Source organism: Haplochromis burtoni, unplaced genomic scaffold, assembly GCF_018398535.1.
Source record: "Haplochromis burtoni strain Fernald_Lab_line unplaced genomic scaffold, NCSU_Asbu1 Contig_33, whole genome shotgun sequence".
Classification (NCBI taxonomy): domain Eukaryota; kingdom Metazoa; phylum Chordata; class Actinopteri; order Cichliformes; family Cichlidae; genus Haplochromis; species Haplochromis burtoni.
Window position 1 is genome coordinate 1,490,879 of NW_024582394.1, and position 22,081 is coordinate 1,512,959.

Consider the following 22,081-nt stretch of genomic DNA (forward strand, 5'->3'; position numbering starts at 1 on the left):
ACTGAAATTTAGATTTTCAGTCAGAGCCTCACATTCAGAGGCATTTGTTTATATTAAAAGATCTAAAGTACTAGATACGACTGGTGATATAATATAAATGCCAAATAATAATCGTACTTTAACTACAGGTATTTTCCTTTTTAAAGTTAGATAGGCTACTTTACATTTAAAAGAAAAAACACCAGCCAGGGTTACAGGGTAATATGTGAATTCTACATCGACTTCTACATCCAGCTTCTCCTACTCAACAATATCTAAGGCCTGGTTGCTATGGCAACTAGCAAGCCCATTCTGGAGAACAACCAGCATTAATAAGCTTAGAGTGTGATTCTTTTCCTCCTTCTGTTGGTCATAAGTGCATGCAGGGGATTTAAAGACTTTTCTGCATGTGTAAAATATGTAAGAAAACAAAATTAGGATAACATACTTTTGAATTCAAATACAAAATGCATTGCATTTGTGACTGGAATCAAAGATGTCAGATAAATGATCTTACAAAGCATTTCTCCTTAAAATGCCCTAAGAAAGTGTTTCACCATCTGCTGATTTTTCCTATCAGCGTTATGGCACCCAGTGTGAAGGAATCTCTTGTGCCGACGGGATGCAGCGGGAGGAGGGAGGTCAGCGCCTCAGGGGGGCTCCACTAACCAGTGGAGATTTATAAGCTACGGATTTCCCCAGAAAAAAGCCCTCCCCCACAGCAAATCTCCCACCCTTAGCCACAGTAGGTTAGTGTGTGGCTATGTTATCCAGGCCAAGGGTGGGGCATTTTGTGTGTCTGTATGCTGGAATGGACACTAATGTGTTAAAAAATTAATTTAAAAAAAATTAGTATATTTTTGTTCTTACAGTATTAATTGTATTTGTATGGCTCAAATGCTATTCAAATGTTTTTATGGACTTTCAGTTTAACCATGTATTAGTCACTGAAGTTCCTGACTTCACAAAACCAGGAGACAAAACTCAAGTTCAACATATACATACTTTCTATGCAAAGTGCAAACAATATCTCTTAAATGTTCAAATATTTTTCATTAAACTGGAATGCAAATCACTTTAAAGGTCTTCAAATAACATGAACAACCAATATTTATAAGCAGGCATTATACAAAGTTAAGAGCTGGATTAAAAAAATGTTGAGTGGTTGAAAAACCGTGCTCAGAGTATATACGCAATGACCTGATTCAGAAAAGCAAACACATTTCAGCAACTTCCCCTTGTTGAGCTAAGCAGATAATAGTGGTGCTTAAATTTAGGATTAGTAAGTGTGGGAAGAAACTAGTGAGAATGCACAATGACATGTTTGTCTTTGACTGTGTTGGACACATACTGAGAATGTACATATTATATCTAGTGCTTAAACCTCTGTAAAAGCTATTTACTTAATTAGAGATTCTAAACTCCTTAATAAGGACAATGTCCAATGTTCAAATCCACCGGGGCCTCTCTATGTGGACTTCCATGTTCTCCCTGTGCCTCTGTGGGTTTTCTCCAAGTAATCCAGCTTCCTCCCAAAGAAATGCATGAAGGTTAACTGGTGATTCTAAATAAGCTGTAGGTGTTAATGGTTCTCTTTCCCTTTGTGTTAGCCCCAATAGTCTGGCAACCTATCCACGGTGCACCCTGCCTCTTTCCCTGTGACATCTGGGATGGGCTCCAACCCCTCCCTATGGCCCTGAATTGGATAAGCAGAAGAAAATGGATGAATGGATATTCACCAGATACAAATGACTATTTAAGACTATATCGTGTGCACAAAATAAAAAAAAGGGAGCAGCCCCTAAGGAGATGGAAAAGGGAGAAAGTGGTTGAAATTGTCTCTTGATCTCATGATAAAGCAAGATGTTTAGAATCTACATATGCACAGCAGAGCTTTAAACAATATGCTACTGAGCATTCACCTGATAATATAAGCAGGCAAGCAAGCAATTTTGCGAGCCCTGTGTAGACATAACAGGAATTCTTGGGCCATATATCCATATCTGCTATCCGGACATTCTGGAATTTCTGCACAATATTTCAAAATAATGCATCTGACACTTATTGAGGTATTAAAAGTCTGGACTGAAAGGTTGGATTCTTACTACAGACATCACCATCCGTTGATCCATGCTGCCAGAAAAGCTAATAAACATTTAATGCTAATTTGAATTACAAAGCGGTACTCAGTGGTATGGTAATTTTTGACACACCAGTTGGTTAGACAACAAACTAAAGTAGGCTAATTGAATAATTCAATGAATGTTACATTAAGCAATGAAACATTAATAAAGCATTATATAGAATCATTAATAAATGATCACATACACATCACATTACCATAATTACCATAAAAACTTTATCTTGCTTTTCTTCTGAAAGGCCTATGAGTGAAGCTTTTGGCATTCCTGGTATTACAGCAGGCACAAATAAGATAACGGATGACTAAAAGTGATTTCTAGCAAGTTAATTTGCTGAACTTCCATCCGATTAATATTTTGCAGTCTATTTAAGCTAGCGTACTTACTTGAATCACTCTTACAACCCTCACTTGCCTCCTTCGCTATTCCCTCTCAGGTCTTGGCTGCAGCAGAAGCTTCCTTTCCCCATAGGGATCATTAAAGTTTCATTTAATCCACCTGTCTGATCATCCATCCATTCACCCATCTGTCCATACTTTGTCAAGTCAGGTTTTATCTATACAGCATATTTCACTCAACAGCAGTTTAAAATACCAATTTCCAATTCCAATTACCTTGTGTCCTGTCCATGATCTAGGTATGTATTTGCATAATTATTTAGCAGTTTTCATCAGCGTGTGAGCTGTTTGTCTGCAGCTCTAGACATATAGTGTCATTTAGAATTCAAGAATCCAATGACAACGCCTTGGTGATTGTATAATTTAATCTGTAAAACTAATAAGATTAGGAGAATCCCATTTCGAAATCAGATGTACCCCCTCACTTATTTAATGAGAGGTTGTGCTAATATAGAGCAGCCGCAGCCTCGCATAGGAAGGGGGGTTGGTGGGTGATGGGCTTAACCATTCTGTCTGAGAGGGGGTGTTGTTTAGGGAGGGTGAGACAAGGAATAGTCACCAACACTCATGAACACAACTGTCTAGACAACACAGTGAAAAGATCTTGATTCTGGCTTAGGTTCTACCACCGTTGCTGCTTTTAGTGTTTTAATCCAACATTTTCCACACACCTCCCTTTTTCAAATGCATGGCTCTTTGTCACACATGCGCTTTCCTTCAAACCACAGAGACCACCCTCAGCTCAAGCCAGCCCTGCTACTCCTCTCCTCCTCCTCCTCCTCCACCAGGGACCAAGGAGGCGTTCTGCACTTGCCACAGCGGTTTGCAATGGACAGTACCACAAAGGCTAAGTGATCCTTTGCATCGCCCAGTCACTTGACAGAAACCACACCTGACAGCCAATCTAAGTGTTCAGAGAGAGAGAGAGAGAAAGAGAGAGAGAGAAAGTGAGTATAGAGAAAGAAAGGGGAACTGATGTGTGGATTACTCCTTAAATAAATACGATCTTAAACCTACACAGGACATTTATTTACTAATCGATAGCTACTTAAAAAAGAAGAAAAAGCAAAATGGAAGAAGACATGGATGAGGGGCAGACCCAGAAAGGTAAGAAAGTAAATCTTTGCATGTTCTGATGAATTCATTTATGTATGTTTGCTTTTGTCAGGGTCAGTAGTGTCTTTGCAGAGACAACTGCACAAATGTAAGCCATACCCTCTTTGAATAAAAGAGCATCTGTTTGTGGGAATTCTTTTGTCCACTGAGTATCAGCACTCCACTGAAAAGTGCACGTCTGTATGTGCTGTCTGGGTAGTCACAGGGGTGTGAACTGCTACAGCAAGGGCTGGACTGCCTTTGTTTGCTTGATGTGGCTTTCATGCTTGTCGTGATGACAGAGAGAAACACGAAGAGCATGGAACCAAACTGAACTACCATTATTACTAGTCTTTAAACCAGCAGCTTTCAGGTTCTGTCCTTTGTGTCGGAAAAACCGAGGTGCTGTATGATGCAGTAGTGCTTTGCAATATTCACTGTGCATTTGTTGCAGGAGGAGTTTTTAGGGGTTCTTTTTTTCATTCACTTAGGAGGGGCAGTGTATGCTTTGTGCAGAGCTGAATTGCTATTTATACTTCACACCTCCGCATCTTGTTTCTCTGCATGAATGATTCAGTATATGGTTGCAACAGTATAAAGCAAGTGTATTTTCTCATCAGTGGATTGGAAAAAGATATTTTTTGTTAAAGAATGACATAATACCAAAGGTAAAGAGGATGCTGTTCTCATGTAGAAAACACGTTTTTATTTCACCTCCCTTGCCTCCTTCTCTCTCAGATTTATTGTGTCAGGCATATGTTTGTGTTGCCTCCTGTCGCTCTTCCCTGCAACTTAGCACTACTTACAGGCACACACACGAACTGAAACAGTTGCCATGGCGCTGGCAAAGTCATTATCTACTCCCTCTTCACCCACTCCTGTTGATGACATTTCAGAAGCACAGGAATAGTTTGCTGTGTCTAAGAATGTGGGAGGAAGAGAGACAAGAAGAGGCGCATATGTAGAGTTAGAAATGATTACAGCACAGAGTGAAAAAGAAAATGAGAAGCTTGGGAGAATATAGTGAGCTTAATCAAACTGCTTGACTAAGCAGCGTAGTAGGAGAAGTTCTAGAAAACCTATAGATTTTGATCAAACAACCTTTAGTGGCGTCCCTATGGGCAATTTTTGGATGACAGTTCGATAATAAAGCCATCTGTCAGATCCATTAATTTGGGCAGAATATTAATGTAATTATTTAGCACGTACTCATATAAAGCAAGCTCTGCAAGCTCATTTTTCTTGAACAAAAGCTTATTAAAACCAAATTGACTGTTAATAACCTGTTACAGCAGAGGCTCTGCTTTGACATATGCAACCTGCTTCTCACACTAGGGTGCTTTTATGAATCACTGCCCATGTGTCAACACAAGCAAGCATTTGATTTCTCCCCTTGAACTTGAAAAAAAACTAAAATCATCACGTGAATATGAGGAAATAAGCCGTGTGTTGTTTTATACAGTAAACTAAAGGCTGAAGCTCTTGGAAAGTGACCAATACACACCAACCAGCTAACCAGCTAATGTTTGTTTTTAGCCCGACACCTTCTATCATAAGTCCGCTCTAGACAACACTGAGAACTACTGAACTGGTTTCCACAGTAGTTAAGATTGCGCAGCTTCTCCAGCATATCATCAGGCAGTTTGGTTGTTGGAATAATTTCCATGTTGTACCTTCCAATGACAAAACTGAACAATTATTCTGTAGACCATGTGTAGCAGAAATTATAGAAATTTGTGCATAAAAAGACATCAATCACTGCCTGGGATCCTGAGTGGCTTGATGTTGAAACATACAGCCTTTTTCGTAAATCATAGGCTATTATTAACAAATAACACAAGAAAATACACCCTGGTCCTGTTAGTTAGTATTGTGTTTGAAAGGTTATAGCTTAGACTTTCCTTTTGAATGAAAAATCAATAGTGTCACTATTTTAAGTATTTCAAGTCACGTTTATCACCATGTGCCAAGATGGTGGTTCTGGAGACCAAGTATTATGCAACGCAATTTACATATGTTGGTAACCTAAATTATTGTATCGTTTATTAAATTATTGATTTGACAGCCCCTCTATAGTTTGTGAAGACAAAAGATAATTGCAATGACTCCTCTGATGATAGTCATGTTTTCACCCATGTCACTTTGATTTTTCTGGAGAAATATGTAATAGTTTGTAATAATCATTGATCAGTTTTGACCAAAAACTCACAATCTAACCTTAATTGCAAAAAGTGGGATAAATCATAGAAAAGATTAAATACATACAGTTTACACTGTTAAGGAAAACATAATAACTTGACAGGCCTCTGTCTACAGCAAGCTTCTACCCAATAAATGTGCAGAAATTGGTAAGACTGGACATCTAGAAACACCAACATTTTAAAAGCTTCTCATTTTGCGTAACGCTGATGTAGAAGCAGAGCCCCCACAGTTGGTGATGTGCATTTTATCATCGTTTACATATGTATATTAAAGCACAATTCTTTATCATTTTGCTAATGAAGACATCATCCAAGCTAGCAAACGGACTGTAGATAAATTGGTACTTCCAGCTCAAAGGGGTGCAGGTGTCACTGAGTGCACTCACAGCATCCTAATGCCCTTCTGTCTTCCTCTTCTGAGGTTGCAAATCTCAGATTATGAGTCAGATGCACCAGGTGGGCACTGTTCACTTCAGCTGCTAGCCAAATGTATGAGCGCACTCTATGTACCAAAGTGGCCATTAGCAGCAGGGAGCAGTCCAGCGCCCTTCTGTTGAAAAAGCAGGTTTAGACCAGTAGGAACACACGGCTAAATATGCTAAAAGTTCTGGAAATGACCATATGGTGGGTAATACTGTGGATAAATAAACCAAACATGATTCTGCAGGTCATTTACACTTGATGTACTAACTGTTGCTGAATGGAAAAACTGAGAAAGGCACACCTGTTAGCATTTCCTGAGCCAAGAATCTACTCTGCAAGGTAGCGTTTGTCCTTCTGTTTGATTAGCATGTGGTTGCATGTTGAGCATCTCATTTTTGTCCGTCTACAATCATGTCAGTAACATCGTGTGACCGTAATACACAATGGAAAAACTGTGTTGTAGTTTTAAAGGTTCACCGAGTTTCATGCACTTTGAATTTGCAGTTGACTTGATAAATGCCAAATCTGCATTAAGCTAAAGGCAAGGAGATGCTGCTTTGAACATAGTTGCTGTGGTCAGACAAATGGTTTTCCACTACATAAAAACCACATTTGTTTGGGTTTTCTTGTTTATTTTTACCAAATATGATAAGAAATAAATTATTTAGAAGATATTATTCACTTGCAGCACATTCATGAATATATTACCTCATGTATAAGTAGCAGCTTATCTAAGAGCTCCTATGTTCTCCTCTACTGCCCCTTATTGTTTTGAAGCCTGCCCCAGCCCAGGTCAAGAGAGTTCCACCAATTGTTCTAGTAATTATTTCTGGAGCAGCTAAAAACCTTATGTGGGGTCTCTTATTGTTTTGAGCAATGACACAATGGTATAGATATAGGCATAGGGAAAGAGGTGTTGAAAATTACTTGCATTGAGATTGATGATAAACACTAGCTCACTGTAATGATAATATCTTAAAATGATAATATGATATTGTTGTCACTCAACATGATTGTGTCTTGTGAGTTGTGTTAGCTTATGTAATTTAAATGTTACTTAAAATTTCGGTCATTCAGGGTAAAGTGTGTCGGGAAACTGTTATTGAGTAAAAATTGAAGTACTAATATGCAGTATGAAGTACTCCACTTTTGTTGGACTCTGTAGACATGCTCTCATTATGGTCTATTGTTTTGGAGCTGTGCTTCAAATCCCTGCATTCTTTGGTTTTGGCTGCTTATAAGGTTGGCAATCAGGAAAATTAAACTCATTCCACCCTGTGAAATGGAAATACCTGCATGGTTAAAATGCATAAACCTAAAGTCAAAAACCTTGTTTCTTTTGCTGTGTTTTTGACTTTTGCCCCCTAGTTCCTGGAGTGAACTTGGCTTAGACAAAAGACACGTCTACAGTCACGCAGTCCTGTTTAGACTCTTCCATCTCTCTGTGAAAAAGGAAGAGAGGAAATCAGTAGCTGAGCTTTCAGGCCTGGTGTGGAACAACCTTTTAGCCCTGAAGGGGTTTTATGTGTAATGTGTCTCGTTCACTATTGTCCCACTGAATTTGTTGACATACAGTAAGTGGGTCACGGCTCTCAAGTACCCGGTCTATTCTCAGATTTTGCGCTGTGGTTGTTATGGCAACCATGCTGGTTGATTAAACATGCGCAGAGGAGATGGGGGCACACAGGAGCTGAAAAAAAACCCGCTCACTGCAGGGGAAGGGGGGTGGGGTGCATTAAAGGAACAAGGAAAGCAACGAGACGCATGCACGCCCATTACACTCAGGCTGACACAGGCACACCATCCCCCCACTGAGATCTCGCTCTCTCTTCTCTCTCTGTCTGACCAGGCTCACCACCACCCCGTCCCCACACAAAACCCCTAATAAATGCTAGCTGTATGTGGGAAAATTGATCTCTCTTATTGGATCTCTCGTGTTAGAAATGAATGCACAGACACAGAATTAGATTTTCTTTCCTTTTTCCGTCATCGTCTTTAATGAATTTTGTTCATTTAATACTCTAATGCAGCATGCCATTTATTTTCTCAGATGCTAAAACTGCATCAAAAGCAAAGCCTCATATCTCTATATGACTTCAAAAGGAAGAAATCCTTTTTAATTAGGAATGAACCAACATAAGCAACCATCCATCTATCCATTAATTTTCTTCCACTCATCCAATTCAGGGTCGCATAAACACACATTTGAGTAAAAATCATCTTTGAAAGCAAGTATTTGGAATCTGCCCAATATTACTTTTATGTCTGATATTTCACTAGCTATGGAACTATTTTGGTTAAGAAATATTTGTGTCAATAGCGAAAAAATGTCTTAAAGGTAATCTAGCCTTAAATACAATTTTTTTTTCCAGTTTAACAGGACCACTACACGTCAAATACTGACCTATGGATGAACTAAGCAAATTTCATAATGTGGAAATGTCTGAGAAACATCACAACACTGTAATTCGCAGAATTCATCCAATTCATCATCCACCCCGTTACTCCATAAATTAACCCTGCACTGATCTGATATGGACAACATTATCTCATCCCTCATGCAAAAGTTGACTAGGTCAGAGAGAATGTGTGTATGTGTATATCCCTTTTGCCTGTCAGCTATGGCACTGACAGATGGAGGAGAAGTGGGAGGTGGGAGAGGCCCTGGGAGGGGGTCATCCTTTCTCTTTGTATTAGGGAGACGCCTTCTGTTGATTGGGCCGCGGTGTTTGGGCTCTCACAGGCCTCAATTTCACCCCCTCCCTTTCCTCCCTTGAAAAAAACATGTGGCTTTGTTCTAGGAAAATAAAATATTTAAAACAGTGCCATCTTCTAAATCTGTCTCTTTGTTCAAAACTGAATAGCATTAATCCTGGTTTTGCTAGAGTTAAGATTTGCACCGATGAAATTTGTATTTAATCAACACGCTGAGGCAAGAAAATCCTTAAATGCTTTTTACTAATTGGAAAATAGGTTATTCTGAGTAAAAGATGTTTTGTAGACTAAGCTTACCTCAAACATTTGGGGGTGTACTCCAGTTCAGAATAAGGCAAAACAAAAACATCACATATATTCATTCAAGTACACAGATGGTCCTTGTCACTGCAATTCTAGTCCATTTTAAATCTGCTTGGTTGCACCAAACTTGACAGTCATTGTTTCCTATACGACACAGCCATTCAAATACCCATGACCCCTAAAGCAGGCCATCTTTTATTTTTATCACAGGTGATGTGGGGCTAAGCAGAAAGCATGAAAAATGAATGTGGGAGACTTGTGTGCCTCCGCACTGTGCCACTTCTAAATTATTGATCAAGCATCCTCTAACTCTTAGAATCGTCCGTTTGCCATTTTTCACCCACTCAGAGTCTCAAATTCATTTAGGATCAATGACGGTTTACAGAGAGCAAATGATAGCATGCACTGGTATTTTTTAATGGGGTGAGGAAGACAGATAACATATGAGATCATAAACGCATTGCTGGTGATCTTTTATCACTGCATTTTCAAAAACAGGAAGGAACATAGTAAATGTGAAAAAGGGCAGCTAGGCTAAGAAGACATTACGTTGTAAATTCAGCTGTTTCTACTCACGTGAATACATTTTTTCTCTCAGACAAAGATGGAAGCCTTGTTAGTTTTTACGTTTTAACCTACATTTACAACTTTATCACTGAATCTGGTCCTTTTCTAACACACCTCTCTTTACTGGGTGTGATGAGTTTCCCTTCCACAGAATTAAGAGCAGACGATCAATAAAACATTAGTCTGTTACGTCCACTCAGTAATGCTTTTATCCTGCCTTCTAACTTCATCTTCAACTGTTTCCATGGAAACTCTTTAAGTCAAGTCACATATAGACAAATATTATCTGTGTTGTACTCTGTAGTTACATTTACAATACAATGTACAAACATGCTAGTAGCCAATTCTGTTTACTGCTTGGTGGAAAAGTAGTCCATGTAAATTCGCAGCTGCTTTATGCTGTGTGCAGAAAAGCAAGGAAATAAGCCTTGATTGAAGCCATCACTTAAATCATTGATATTACCGCTTGTCTCTCTTCATGTTAAATACAGGCTCCGCTCAATTACTGCACAAAATCAGCACCAGCATATCTCAAAGGCCGCTGCATTCCTATGTTTAAGATTCAAAATGCAAGAGAAAATGTTTTATATCTATTCTATCTATTTCTGATGGCTGAAAAACCTTATTTTTCCATACAAGCGACATAGTTTGGAAATAAATAAAAAATTAACTGGGAACATTGCAGTAATTTGTATCCCATCAGTACTACATACAAATCCATGTGTTTGTAGTACTTGACTCAACAGTTGACTCTTACTCTGGCTCATAAATGGGCACTGTGGCCAAGAGGATAAGTGTTTCTGAACTCTCTGCCTCACTCTCATCTTGTCAGTAATCACAGCTACATCAATAAATTCTGTCAGTGCCTGTTTCCTGAAGTGATAAGGCAACTCAACATAATGAATCTGGGGTAAGAGGTAGTGACAGACAGACAGAGGGTACTCAAGCAAAGAACAAAAATAGCTACATTCACGAGACCTTGGGAAATGAATGAGTGAATCTGATAAAGTCCAGTTTATGTAACAGATCCTTGATTTCTAAGGCATTCCAGACATTATACTGCAAAGTTATCAGGATTGTGTGTTAACATGTATTTGGTTGGTCTCAGAACCTTGGCACTGGTGCATCTGGAGACCTTTTCATGCATAAGTTGCCAGAAAAAGACAAGCTGACACCTTTAAATAATGATAACAGAAAAATTTGCTATCCAAAATATTGTAGCTGCAGAATGGAATCGTGTTAAAAACACATGCTTACACATAACTTTGCATAGTTTTATGCAAAACTAACCACACTCTTACTGCTTCCATAGGAATTAAATGTGGCGTGATTGGAAGGGTTGCATTTGAACAAACCTCAGGACTTCTGGAAAGTACTTTGCACAGTCAAAACCAAAGTGGAGATGTTTGACTATCGTCACATTTGGCAAAAATCAATCGCACCATCAGCACAAACAACTGTCAAACACAGTTCCTGTGGATCTTGCAGTTACTGAGTTGATCGTGACCTTGAACTCGTGGACTTGTGAAAAGAATCAAAGTGTCGCATCAGCTGAGTCAAAGTCAACTGATTGAAATTCTGTGGTGGGAAGAGTGCTGAGAATATACAAATGCCCACAAACCTCAATGAACTAAGGTAATTTTGCAACATGAACTTTGGACTTTGTTCCAATGTTCCTCCACAACAATGTCACAAACTGATAAAGCCCTGCAAAAAAGAATTACAAACTGATTCTACAAACTGTTGACTCATAGGGTGTACTTAGTTTTCCACAGGACTGAATTGAGTTCTTTAAAACTGTCAGTTTTTCCATTATTGTATTAGGATGCAGGTTTCCAAATAAAAACAGCTCTACTCAAAGTGAGACTATACAAAGTGATTTATATAAATTCATTTTTGATTACAATGACTAAACCAACACCTCCACTATGGGAGCTTCCCTCAAAGTATTCCTGAAATGCACTAAAACGGCAGAATTTAAGCAGCATCTGTTTAAGGCTTGGAGCCAGAGGGAGTCCAGGCCATTTAAATCTACTGCAGGTTCTCAGAGTCACATGACAGAAGGTGTGAATTAGCGTGAAAACACCTAGGAGTGCATGTCACGTGGCACTGTAAGTACCTGATAGTTACCAAGAGGCACTAAAGGTGAAGTATCCCCTGAATTTGATGTCTCTTCCTAGGTGAATCAGTGGGAATGTTGGAGAATTACTAAGGCAGTGATGATAAAGGCAGACAAATGGCACTGCAGTCCCTCTATTCAATGGGGGAATCACCAGTTTGAGATATAATGCATACTATAATCTTTCCTCTAAACAACAAAAGGCTTGGAAGACAATATATATGTGTACCTCATCTTTAAAGCTTAGATCTAAGCATACACTGTATGAGCTGAGAATACTTAAACAGAGACTAAAATCAGAAGCTTATTAACAGGCACAGCAGAGTTGTTTGGACTGTGTAGTGTGACGTGTGAAAAGCTGCATGGATTGTTTTAGGATACAGCATTCAGCAAACACGGATATGGACAGAAACATGTTTAAAATATAGCACATAAGCTGAATAGACATTCCACAGTCTAGCAGTGGATAACATCAGTAAGGAGGTAGATAATCTAGGAAACCCTGGGTGAAGGTTGTAACTGCACCAAGCGTTTGAGTGCTCAGCACAGCCCAGCGGGCGGACCAGCTACTTGGTATTCCACTCATGTCTGGATCAGAGTCACACGAAGAGAGTTGAGGAGGAGGAATATTGGGCTGACTGCTGCTTTGAAACAAAAGTGAAGATGACTAGACAACCTTTAAAAGAATGGAGCTGAAAACATCCTGAAATCTTATCATCTTTGCAACTGACAACAGAGTCACTGCATCTCTTCTGAATGAGCACAGCAAAACCAATGCAGATGAATTTAATCATGGGCCATGATCATCTTACATCTGATCAAGAGTAACGCAGTGCTGGTCATAAAAGCACATATTCCACATTTGTATACTGACTTCAACTTTAATCATTTAGGATACTTATGAAGCAGCTCTCCGATTTTAATACAGGTCTAGCTGTTTCAGACTAGTCTGGCTTTGTGAAAAATGTATCTGTCTGGATAATATACAGCAAAACACTGCAATACTGGATTTGTTTCGCACTTACACAGGAAATACCTCTGTACCTCTGTTGTAGTTACTGGGAAATGACTGACTCAGTAGCACAAAACACACACACATGAGATGGAGACTCATAAATCAAAGCAATTCATAAAGGCAAACCTGGGTACAATATTTACAGACGTGGCTTCTTTGTGTCTTTGTGAGCAGTCTGTGTCACAGGAGATTGAAGATGAACCTGAGCAGTGATTTGTCACCTTAAGAACCCCCTGGCACAGGAAGCTGAGGAAAGTAGAATGGGGTTAAAGGTCATGATTACTATGTGAAACTAAGGCTGAGTTTGTATTGCTGAATAAAATGTCAGCATCATCCGTAGGGCTATAGAGCTGACAGAACGAATAACACGGTTGTTTGAAAGGGTTTTGTTGTTGTTTTTTTAACATAAGGGAAAGGAGTACTGCAGTCAAACTAGCTTGCAGTGTTACATGCATAGCTGCCTCCCAGCTGGTTTAATTGCTGGAAAATATTAAATGGAAATGGAAATACACTGTACTGCATGCAGATGCATTTGCTCAATGCTAATGTATTGATAAATAATTTAAAATGCAGCAAATGCAGCAAAAATGTCTCTGTTACTTTGTGCCACGTCTGGTGTTTTTTCTCTCAGAATTTTAACAGTCTTTGTTGGCTAATCTCGTTCTCCGCTTTAGGATGCCTTGAATGCTGCATCAAATGCCTGGGTGGGATTCCATACCCATCCCTCATAGCCACCATCTTGCTGTATGCTGGTGTGGCCCTCTTCTGTGGCTGTGGACATGAAGCCCTGACTGGCACTGTCACCATCCTCCAGGACTACTTTGAGGTTGTGAGGAGCCCTGTGGATTCACTGGATGTCTTTACAATGTAAGTAACAAAGATTCTAAACAGCCCTGCTGATCAGCAAGAAAACATAGTTTGCATACTTCCACAGTATAAAATACACAATTATATGTGCTTTGACACATCCCAGAGATCCACCGCACAATCACAACAAGCGTAGCCAATTTAAGACAGATATGTTGATTACTTCTGTTTAACAGGCAAATGTAATGACCTGCAATTATCTATATAATTTTCCTGTGAGTATTTTTGTATGAATATTCTTGCTAACATCTTAAAAAGAAAGGGGAACTTCTTATTTTTATAAACTGCATTTCTGTTGTTCTGTATTCCTTCTCCAGGATTGACATTATTAAGTATGTGATTTACGGCATTGCATCGGCTTTCTTCGTCTATGGCATCCTGCTAATGGTGGAGGGATTCTTCACAAGTGGTGCCATTAAAGATCTGTACGGGGACTTCAAGATCACAACATGTGGACGTTGTGTCAGTGCCTGGGTAGGGCTACTATTTTACTTCATACTAACTATAAAATGTATGTCTTTTACTCTATATAAGCTTTTGCTCTTGTCGGGAATCACCTAGTAAATGTCAGGTCATTTCCCAGGAATTTTCCCTTGAAGGCTGAGTAGATTTCAATAGCTGACATTTTTTTTTGTGGCCAATGTGACACTACTCGTGCTCTCCCAAGCTCTATATGTAATAGATTCTTTTTTAGAGTTGACCCCTGTATTTGGTGAGGTTTCACTATTTTGAAAAGGCTGAAAAGGGTCAGCCACAATAGAGCCTTTACGAGTACTATAACTCAACTATCTTTATTTTCCCCTATAAAAGAAAGTATAAATAGCACTGCATTTTTCCCCAAGGAAAGAAGACATTGAAGGGAGATATACAAACCTAATGTAATCTGGGGTCATTCACATGTCTGCTCATCTCTTCTGTTTGATATATAGTACTTTCTCATAATCAATATATCAAAATCTTAGATTTCCCAAGTTCCTCTGCTAAAGAAATCTGTCTACACAGAGGAAAGTTGATCTTATCACCTTTTCTTTAGCTTCTCTTGAAGCTGTTTTTATTTAACAAGAAGAATCGAAAATGATAATGATTTGTTCTTTTAACTAACTTTTCTTGACAAGCTAATATCTTATGTAGTACTTACAGTACTCAACCAGCAAAGGACATTATAAGGTTTATTTCTGATCAGCGTTCAATATGGTAATACTGCTGAAACAAGAACAAAATAAATTATCAGCACACATCCAGAACATACAAAAGAGCATGCAGCAATCCTATAAAATAACTTGGAGAATATAAAAATATTAACTACAACAAAAACTAATCTCAGAAGACCTTGCCGTCAACATCTAGACATAGACGAGTCAACGTCTAAATGATCAGTTTTACACCAGCCACAGTGCCTTGGAAGGTGTTAATATTACAAATAAATACGGTTCCACTTCAGTAATCCATCTGTACTGTTTCCCCTTTCAGTTCATCATGCTGACATACATCTTCATGCTGGCTTGGCTTGGAGTGACTGCATTTACCTCCATTCCAGTTTTCATATATTTCAACATCTGGAATATTTGCCAAAATACTACTGTCCTGGAGGGAGCCACCCTATGCCTTGACCCACGCCAGTATGGTAAGCATGAATATTCTCCAGTCCCCCCCTCCACCCCTTTTGAAATACCTCGGTGACAGAAATTTATGCTGTATTTAAATTGCTACTTTTTTTTACTTTTTAGAACAACTACCTGTACTGTAACCTCCATATAGTTTTCTTTTAAATGGATTAATCATCACTTTAGGATATGGCTAAATAATAAAAATTATATTATTTTTTTAAGTATAGCACAATGAGACTGTATGGAAATGATAAACACCATATAAAAATTCACACTAGATGTGAAAATTTGGCATAAAGAATATAAAAACACGGATACATCTTGCCTTGGGTCACATTAAACCACCGCCTGTGGCTGATTATCTACTTGGATTTCTCCACACAGCTGTTTCTAGGGTTTACAGAGAATGGTTTAAAAAAGTGGAAATATACAGTGAGAGGCAGTTCTCTGAGTGAAAATGCCTTGGTGATGCCAGAGGTGAGATGAAAATAGCCAGACTGATTAAAGCTACTAAGAAGGCAACAGTAACTCAAATAACCATTTGTAACAACCAAGGTATGCAGAAGAGCAACTCTGAACACACAACACATCAAACATTGAACCAGATAGGCTGCAGAAGCAGAAGACCACACTGACTGCTCCTCCTGTCAGTGAAAAACAGGAAGCTGAGGGTGCAATAAGTTCAGAAAAATAGCCAACAGAAGCTTGGAAAATATTGCGTGGTCTGATGAGTCTTGATGTTTGCATTTCTGCATCCTCACATTTGTGAAAGAATGGGGTGCTCTCAGGAGCTCAGTCAATTCCAGTTTGGTATCATGATAGGATGCCACCTGTGCAACAAGTCCAGTTGGGAAATTTCCTCACTACTAACTATTCCACAGTCAACTGTTAGTGGTAGTGCAACAAAGTGGAAGAGTTTGGGAACAAGAGCAAATTAGCCACAGCCACATGAAAAATCACAGAGCAGTGGCTTGTGACGCACATAGTGCACAGTGGTCACCAATTTTCTGCAGAACCAATCGTTACAGACCTCCAAACTTCATGTGGACTTCAGATTAACGCAAAAACAGTGGGTAGAGAGCCTTCTGGAATATATTTCTATGGGCGAGCAGCTGGATCCAAGCCTTAAATCACCAAACCCAATGTAAAGCACAGTATGCAGTGGTGTAAAGCACACTGCCACTGTACTCCACTGAGTGGAGCCATGTTCTCTGGAGTGACAAATCAAATTTCCATCTTGCAATCTGCTGGACGAGTCTGGGTGGTAGCCAAGAGAACAGTACTTATATGATGGCATTGTGCTGTATAAAGTTGTTGGAGGGGGGGGGGTTATGGTGTAGGGTTGTTTTTCAGGAGTTGGACTCAGCTCCTTAGTTCCAGTGAAAAGAACTCTTAGGGCTTCAGCATACCATATAATTTTTGACAATTTCATGCTCCCAACTTTGTGGGAACAGTTTTGGGATGGCACCTGCCTGTTCAAACATTACTTTATGACTGTGCATCATTTTGAGGAACGCCAATAAAGACATGGATAGGCAAGTTTGGTGTGGAAGAAGTTGACTGTCCCCTAGTCCTGACCTTAACCCAACAGAACACCTTTGGGATGAATAAGAGCGGAGATTATGAGCCAGGCTTTCTCATCCAGCATGAGTGGTTGACCTTACAAATGCGCTTCTGGAAGGATGGTCAAAAATTCCTATAAACACACTCCTAAGCCTTGTAGAAAGCCTCCCCAGAAGATTTTAAGCTGTTATAGATGCGGAGGGTAGGCCAGCATTATAATAACCCATATGAATTAAGAATGGAATTTCATTTTAGAAATATAATTTATTTTAATGTAACTATGGATCAAAATTACCGAGGGACATTTACAGTACCTTGCTGAATCTGCACTAGAAAAAATTACAGCAGTTCTGAAGGCAAAATGGGCTAGGGCTGTGCGATATGACCAAAATCTCATATCTCGATATAAGATATCTATCGTCCGATAACGATATAAATCACAAAAATGTAACATTTTCTGTAAATTCTGTGAATCTCGGGCAGCTCGACTTGTGTGAAGTGTTTCCGGCTGGGCGTCGGTAGCTGGAGTAGAGTGTTTTAACCGATGCATGAAACGATACATTTTTAGACATAAGTTGTAACGGCCGCCGTTTTCTTTGTGAGTATTTATTACACGGCGTGCTGCGGGGAAAAGCCTGTTCTAACGTTTGAGTCTAAGGTTTATTTTTTAGCACCTGACGGCTCTTTTTTGCTTCTCATCCATAAACAATATGCATACTTCACATAATTCAGTTTATTTTGAAAAGTCTCAACAGGATCTTGAGCTTTACTGTGAAAGGTTTATGTGGAAAATAAACAAGCGGACACGCTACTGTCATTGTTGCTAACGACAACGCATTAAAACAGGCGCTTGTCCGTCTGTAGTGTGGTTATATTAAATATAAGAGAAAGAGAGAACTTTAAGAAATGAATATAGCCACTACAGTGACCATCAAAACGATGAAAAAATATTGCTGTAAACAGTTTATTTTGCGACACCACAAAACAAACGATAGACGTTTTTATATCGTCATCCGATATATATCGTTATATCGAACAGCCTTAAAATGGGCTCCATTCGACAGTAGCAAGGTGCGACTAATGAAGTGACAGGTGAGTGTATATGTCACCTGTGGGACTATGTGAACAGAAAAAAATGTAATATAATACTCTGATACATGTATGTAATTTCAGGTATTGTGCCAATTGCGGAGGCCAGAACTATGTGCACTGGATCTGAGAAGTTCTACAGGATGTGTGAATCCAATGAGGTAAGGTAACTTTTGAGTACTGAATAATGTCTAATGTTGTCATGCTGTAAAATGAATTACACATGGGTTTCAAACATAAGACAAATCATTACGTAATATAGTGAAGACATCACTGTGAATAGCTTTCCAACAGTGGCATTCCTTGCAGGTATTCTTCTAAATGTTACTTTTAAATGAAAAATAATTAACAGAACCTGCATCAACTGCAAAAAAACACCAGTTAGTCCTCATTACAGCAATAATATTGTCAGATTTGTCAGATTCACACATTCTACACCACAAAGGCAAAAGAATACAGTGCACCTATACTACGGAGCAGGAAACTCAAAAACTGACAGTATGACAGCATGCCTGAACTGACAGCATTGCAAGGTATGAACGCCATTCAAATTATTTGACTTAATAGTCAAAGTTTGACAGAAAACTCAGACTATGACCCCAAACTCACATGTTAGACAGTTGACAAAAGTATTTTTTAACACTGAAATTGCAATTTTTCTGATGAGAAACTTGAGCATTTACATACTGATGGTAAATGTGTCACAGATATCAAATGTGAATTTATGGATTTTATTAAAAGAATAGAGTCAATGGATTTTGATTGCCAAATATATCTGCTAACCCCTGAGGATTAATATGTCCTGCGGTTTGTTTTTGATCCAGCTGGACATGACATTCCACCTGTTCATCTGCGCCCTTGCTGGAGCAGGAGCTGCTGTTATTGCTATGGTAAGCCACCGATAAGAAAATGAAAACAAACTGAAACCGGTTTAAGTTTTATTTATTCATTTATTTTAAGTAATGCAGTATTTTTTTCATGAAGATCAGATTAAGCTTTGCTGCTGTTGCAGCAAACACTGTGCAGTGGTAAGACAATTTTTGAAAATGAAGGCAGGTGAGAAGAAATGCTGTAGCGGGATCAGTAGCTTCTGTTATATTTACCTGTGAGAGAATAGCTGTAGATAGGAGAGAAGGCATTTTGGCGCAGTGAAAAAGACAGTTTGTCTCCCTCCCTCTTTCGGAGGAGCCAGGCATGTCATGCCGTTGTCATGGAAACAGGGAGAAGAAAGGCTCTGAGATTGTTGCAAACATCACTCAGTAATCAGCAATTTGCAAGGAGCCATTTTCTGAGAAACAGAAAGTGTTTGCTACTCGAGATGATGATGCAAATTGTGGGCTGAACTAGTTTACTCACATCGCAGTTTTTTTTGCTGTGATTAATCCCTCCAAACTTAGCTGGAAAACAACAGAAGCACTGGTGCACCTCAATACTGAAGTAAAAAAATCACATAAATTAATGAATAATGTTCATAAGAAATAGAAAAACAACACGTGCAATAACAACATGAACAATAATAATAACAATTATTATTATTAGTGGTAGTAGTATAGCTTCTGTATTTTAATCTCAGTCAAATGGTCCTACTGCATATTTGCAAAGCAAATATAAAACTGTCAGTCCCTGTGAAAAGAAAAGCTGTGTAACAGTCTCAGTCATTAAACCAAAACCACAATACATTCATTATAACCCCTGCTGCCATGGTAACACAAGTCCAACACTACAGTTAGAATTATGCTGCCACCTGCTGGACGATTGTTGTCCTTAATCCAAGGGTTCAGATCAGCTTTTAAAGTCTATTCAGTATTAAAAATGAATACATTTAAGAAATCAATAATGATAATGCCTAGATTATGAAATACAGCCCATCATGTGTGATTTGCTAAATGGGAATGATAATTTTCTTACAGATCCACTACTTGATGGTGCTATCTGCCAACTGGGCCTACGTGAAGGACGCCTGCCGGATGCAGAAGTATGAAGACATCAAGTCAAAGGAGGAGCAGGAGCTTCACGACATCCATTCCACTCGCTCCAAGGAGCGTCTCAACGCCTACACATAAAAACCAGCGTGAGGCCTGGCCCTGCCACTCCGGCCTCTCTCACTCTCTCTCTCTTCTTGCTTTCTATCTGTCTCTCTCTACCATCCCCTCCCGAGGGGGGGCGGATGGCGCCTAGGGCCCTCGCCACTGCTGATGTCACTGGTGCGTCATATGACAAATGTGGTCTCGGGGGGGGGGAACGTCACATAAACCTCCCCAGTCACAAACAGCATTTCAGATGAAAAAAAAAAAAAGCCCCTTTACCTCTCTCATGGATGGTGTTATCATTTTGGCAGTTGTGTTATTGAACAAGTTGAATAAGAGTTATTTAGTGCTGACAGTAGTTTTTGTGTAGTTTTTAGAGTCAGAAGTAGCAGTAGTATTTATGTTTTTTTTAATAGTGTACAATTGTTTTACTTTTCTTAAACTTTATTTTATACCAAGTGTCATTTTGCTTTCATGGATAATTTATTTTATAATGATTTCCTGAGGGGGTCAACAGGGGCTTCAAAGGGTTTTCAAGCACATTTCTCATGTCGTGTGTCTGAAGATTTCATGTTCAAGAACTGTGTACTGTATGTGAGTGGATGGTTAGTTTTAAAAATATTTTAAATTTCACAATACAACTATGAAGCATTGTAAGCCTTTGCCATACCAGTATTCCCAGGGATTAAAACCACTTTCACATGAAAGCAATTTAATCTGTTTTTCTATGTGAAACATAATTTAAAAAAAAAATAGCAAGACAACGCAAAAATACCAAATCAGAGTAAAATAATATTTGCTAGATGTGCCAAGCCTGTTAAACAGGAAATACTGACTTTGATAGATAGGATTAGTGAATTGAAGATAAATTGTGGGTTATTTTATGATATATTTGCCATTTAGATATATTTTCGGACTCGCACAAATGCACATGCAAACATGCTTTCATATTCTCTTTTTTAATTTCTAAAGTTGAACTTTATAAATACTAATCTCCTGCTTTGCAGTACTCTGCACTGTATATACTGATACATATACTGATAAGTATACCTATATGTTAAGCACTGACATTTAAAGACATCTCTTGTGACAGTAAGAAGAAATCAGTCCTACCTGCATCTATCAGCCCCAACCTGAAAAGAAGTTGTCTGTGTAATGGCACTCCTTGGTGGAATTTTCAGATGTGAGAAAAGTGTGCGTCACCGTAATTTTGTTCATTACAGTAACTGTAACTTGCCTATAAATCCACATACAGAGGTGGCCTGTCAGTTCATTGCCTGGCGATTTTTTTCTTTCTGTCAGTATTTCTCAAAGCTAGTTTCATGCACTTCTTTGACCATTTCTGTGCTCTCTCTAGATGTAAGCGCATTGATGTTCAACTCAAAGTTGGATAACTGTACTGTTAGTAAAGACTGTGAATTTAGATGTTTCTCGTGGCATGGACATGCATCAATATAGTCTTTTTGACTCATAAGTTACTTTATTTCACCTCTTTATTTTTACACTATTGACTGTCTTGCTGGATAAACCTTTTGTTTATATGTGCAGTACTAAACCTCCCACGCTTACTGCGTTATGCTCCTAATATTAGCGACTGTAGTCTTTGAGTTGTGTCTATTTAGTTTGTGATGAGGTTTAAACCATGTCTTAAAGCTAATACTTGTACCAACATTGCATACTCTGTAATGATCTGAAAAAACGCTTTCAGCTTTCTCCTCGTATTAGTCTTTTGTACTTTCACTACAGATGCTTAGTAGCAGGCTTTAAATCTAATCTGTTTTGTATATTCATGTGCCAACAGCTTGAAGTGGCTTATTTGACCTGTATGATCAAATTTGCTTGCATAAATAAAATTCACTTGTGTACTTGTTAATAAATACCATTGGTTTCTTGTGTCCAGTTTGTTTTGATATGAACCAACTATACAGGTAGTAGCACAGGATTTTAAAGAGTTACAATATGAGACAAAAAT

General features: G+C 38.8%; 1 protein-coding gene across 1 annotated transcript; it reads left to right on the forward strand.

Annotated features, from left to right (window-relative positions):
- The first annotated feature begins 3,233 nt into the window (after nt 1–3,233).
- gpm6aa (glycoprotein M6Aa) lies at nt 3,234–21,991 on the forward strand. Its single transcript, XM_005919422.3, has 7 exons — nt 3,234–3,625; nt 13,631–13,823; nt 14,141–14,297; nt 15,294–15,447; nt 18,167–18,243; nt 18,907–18,972; nt 19,993–21,991. The coding sequence occupies exons 1-7, from the start codon at nt 3,589–3,591 to the stop codon at nt 20,143–20,145; spliced, it is 837 nt and encodes a 278-aa protein (XP_005919484.1). The 5' UTR covers nt 3,234–3,588; the 3' UTR covers nt 20,146–21,991.
- The last annotated feature ends 90 nt before the right edge of the window (nt 21,992–22,081 follow it).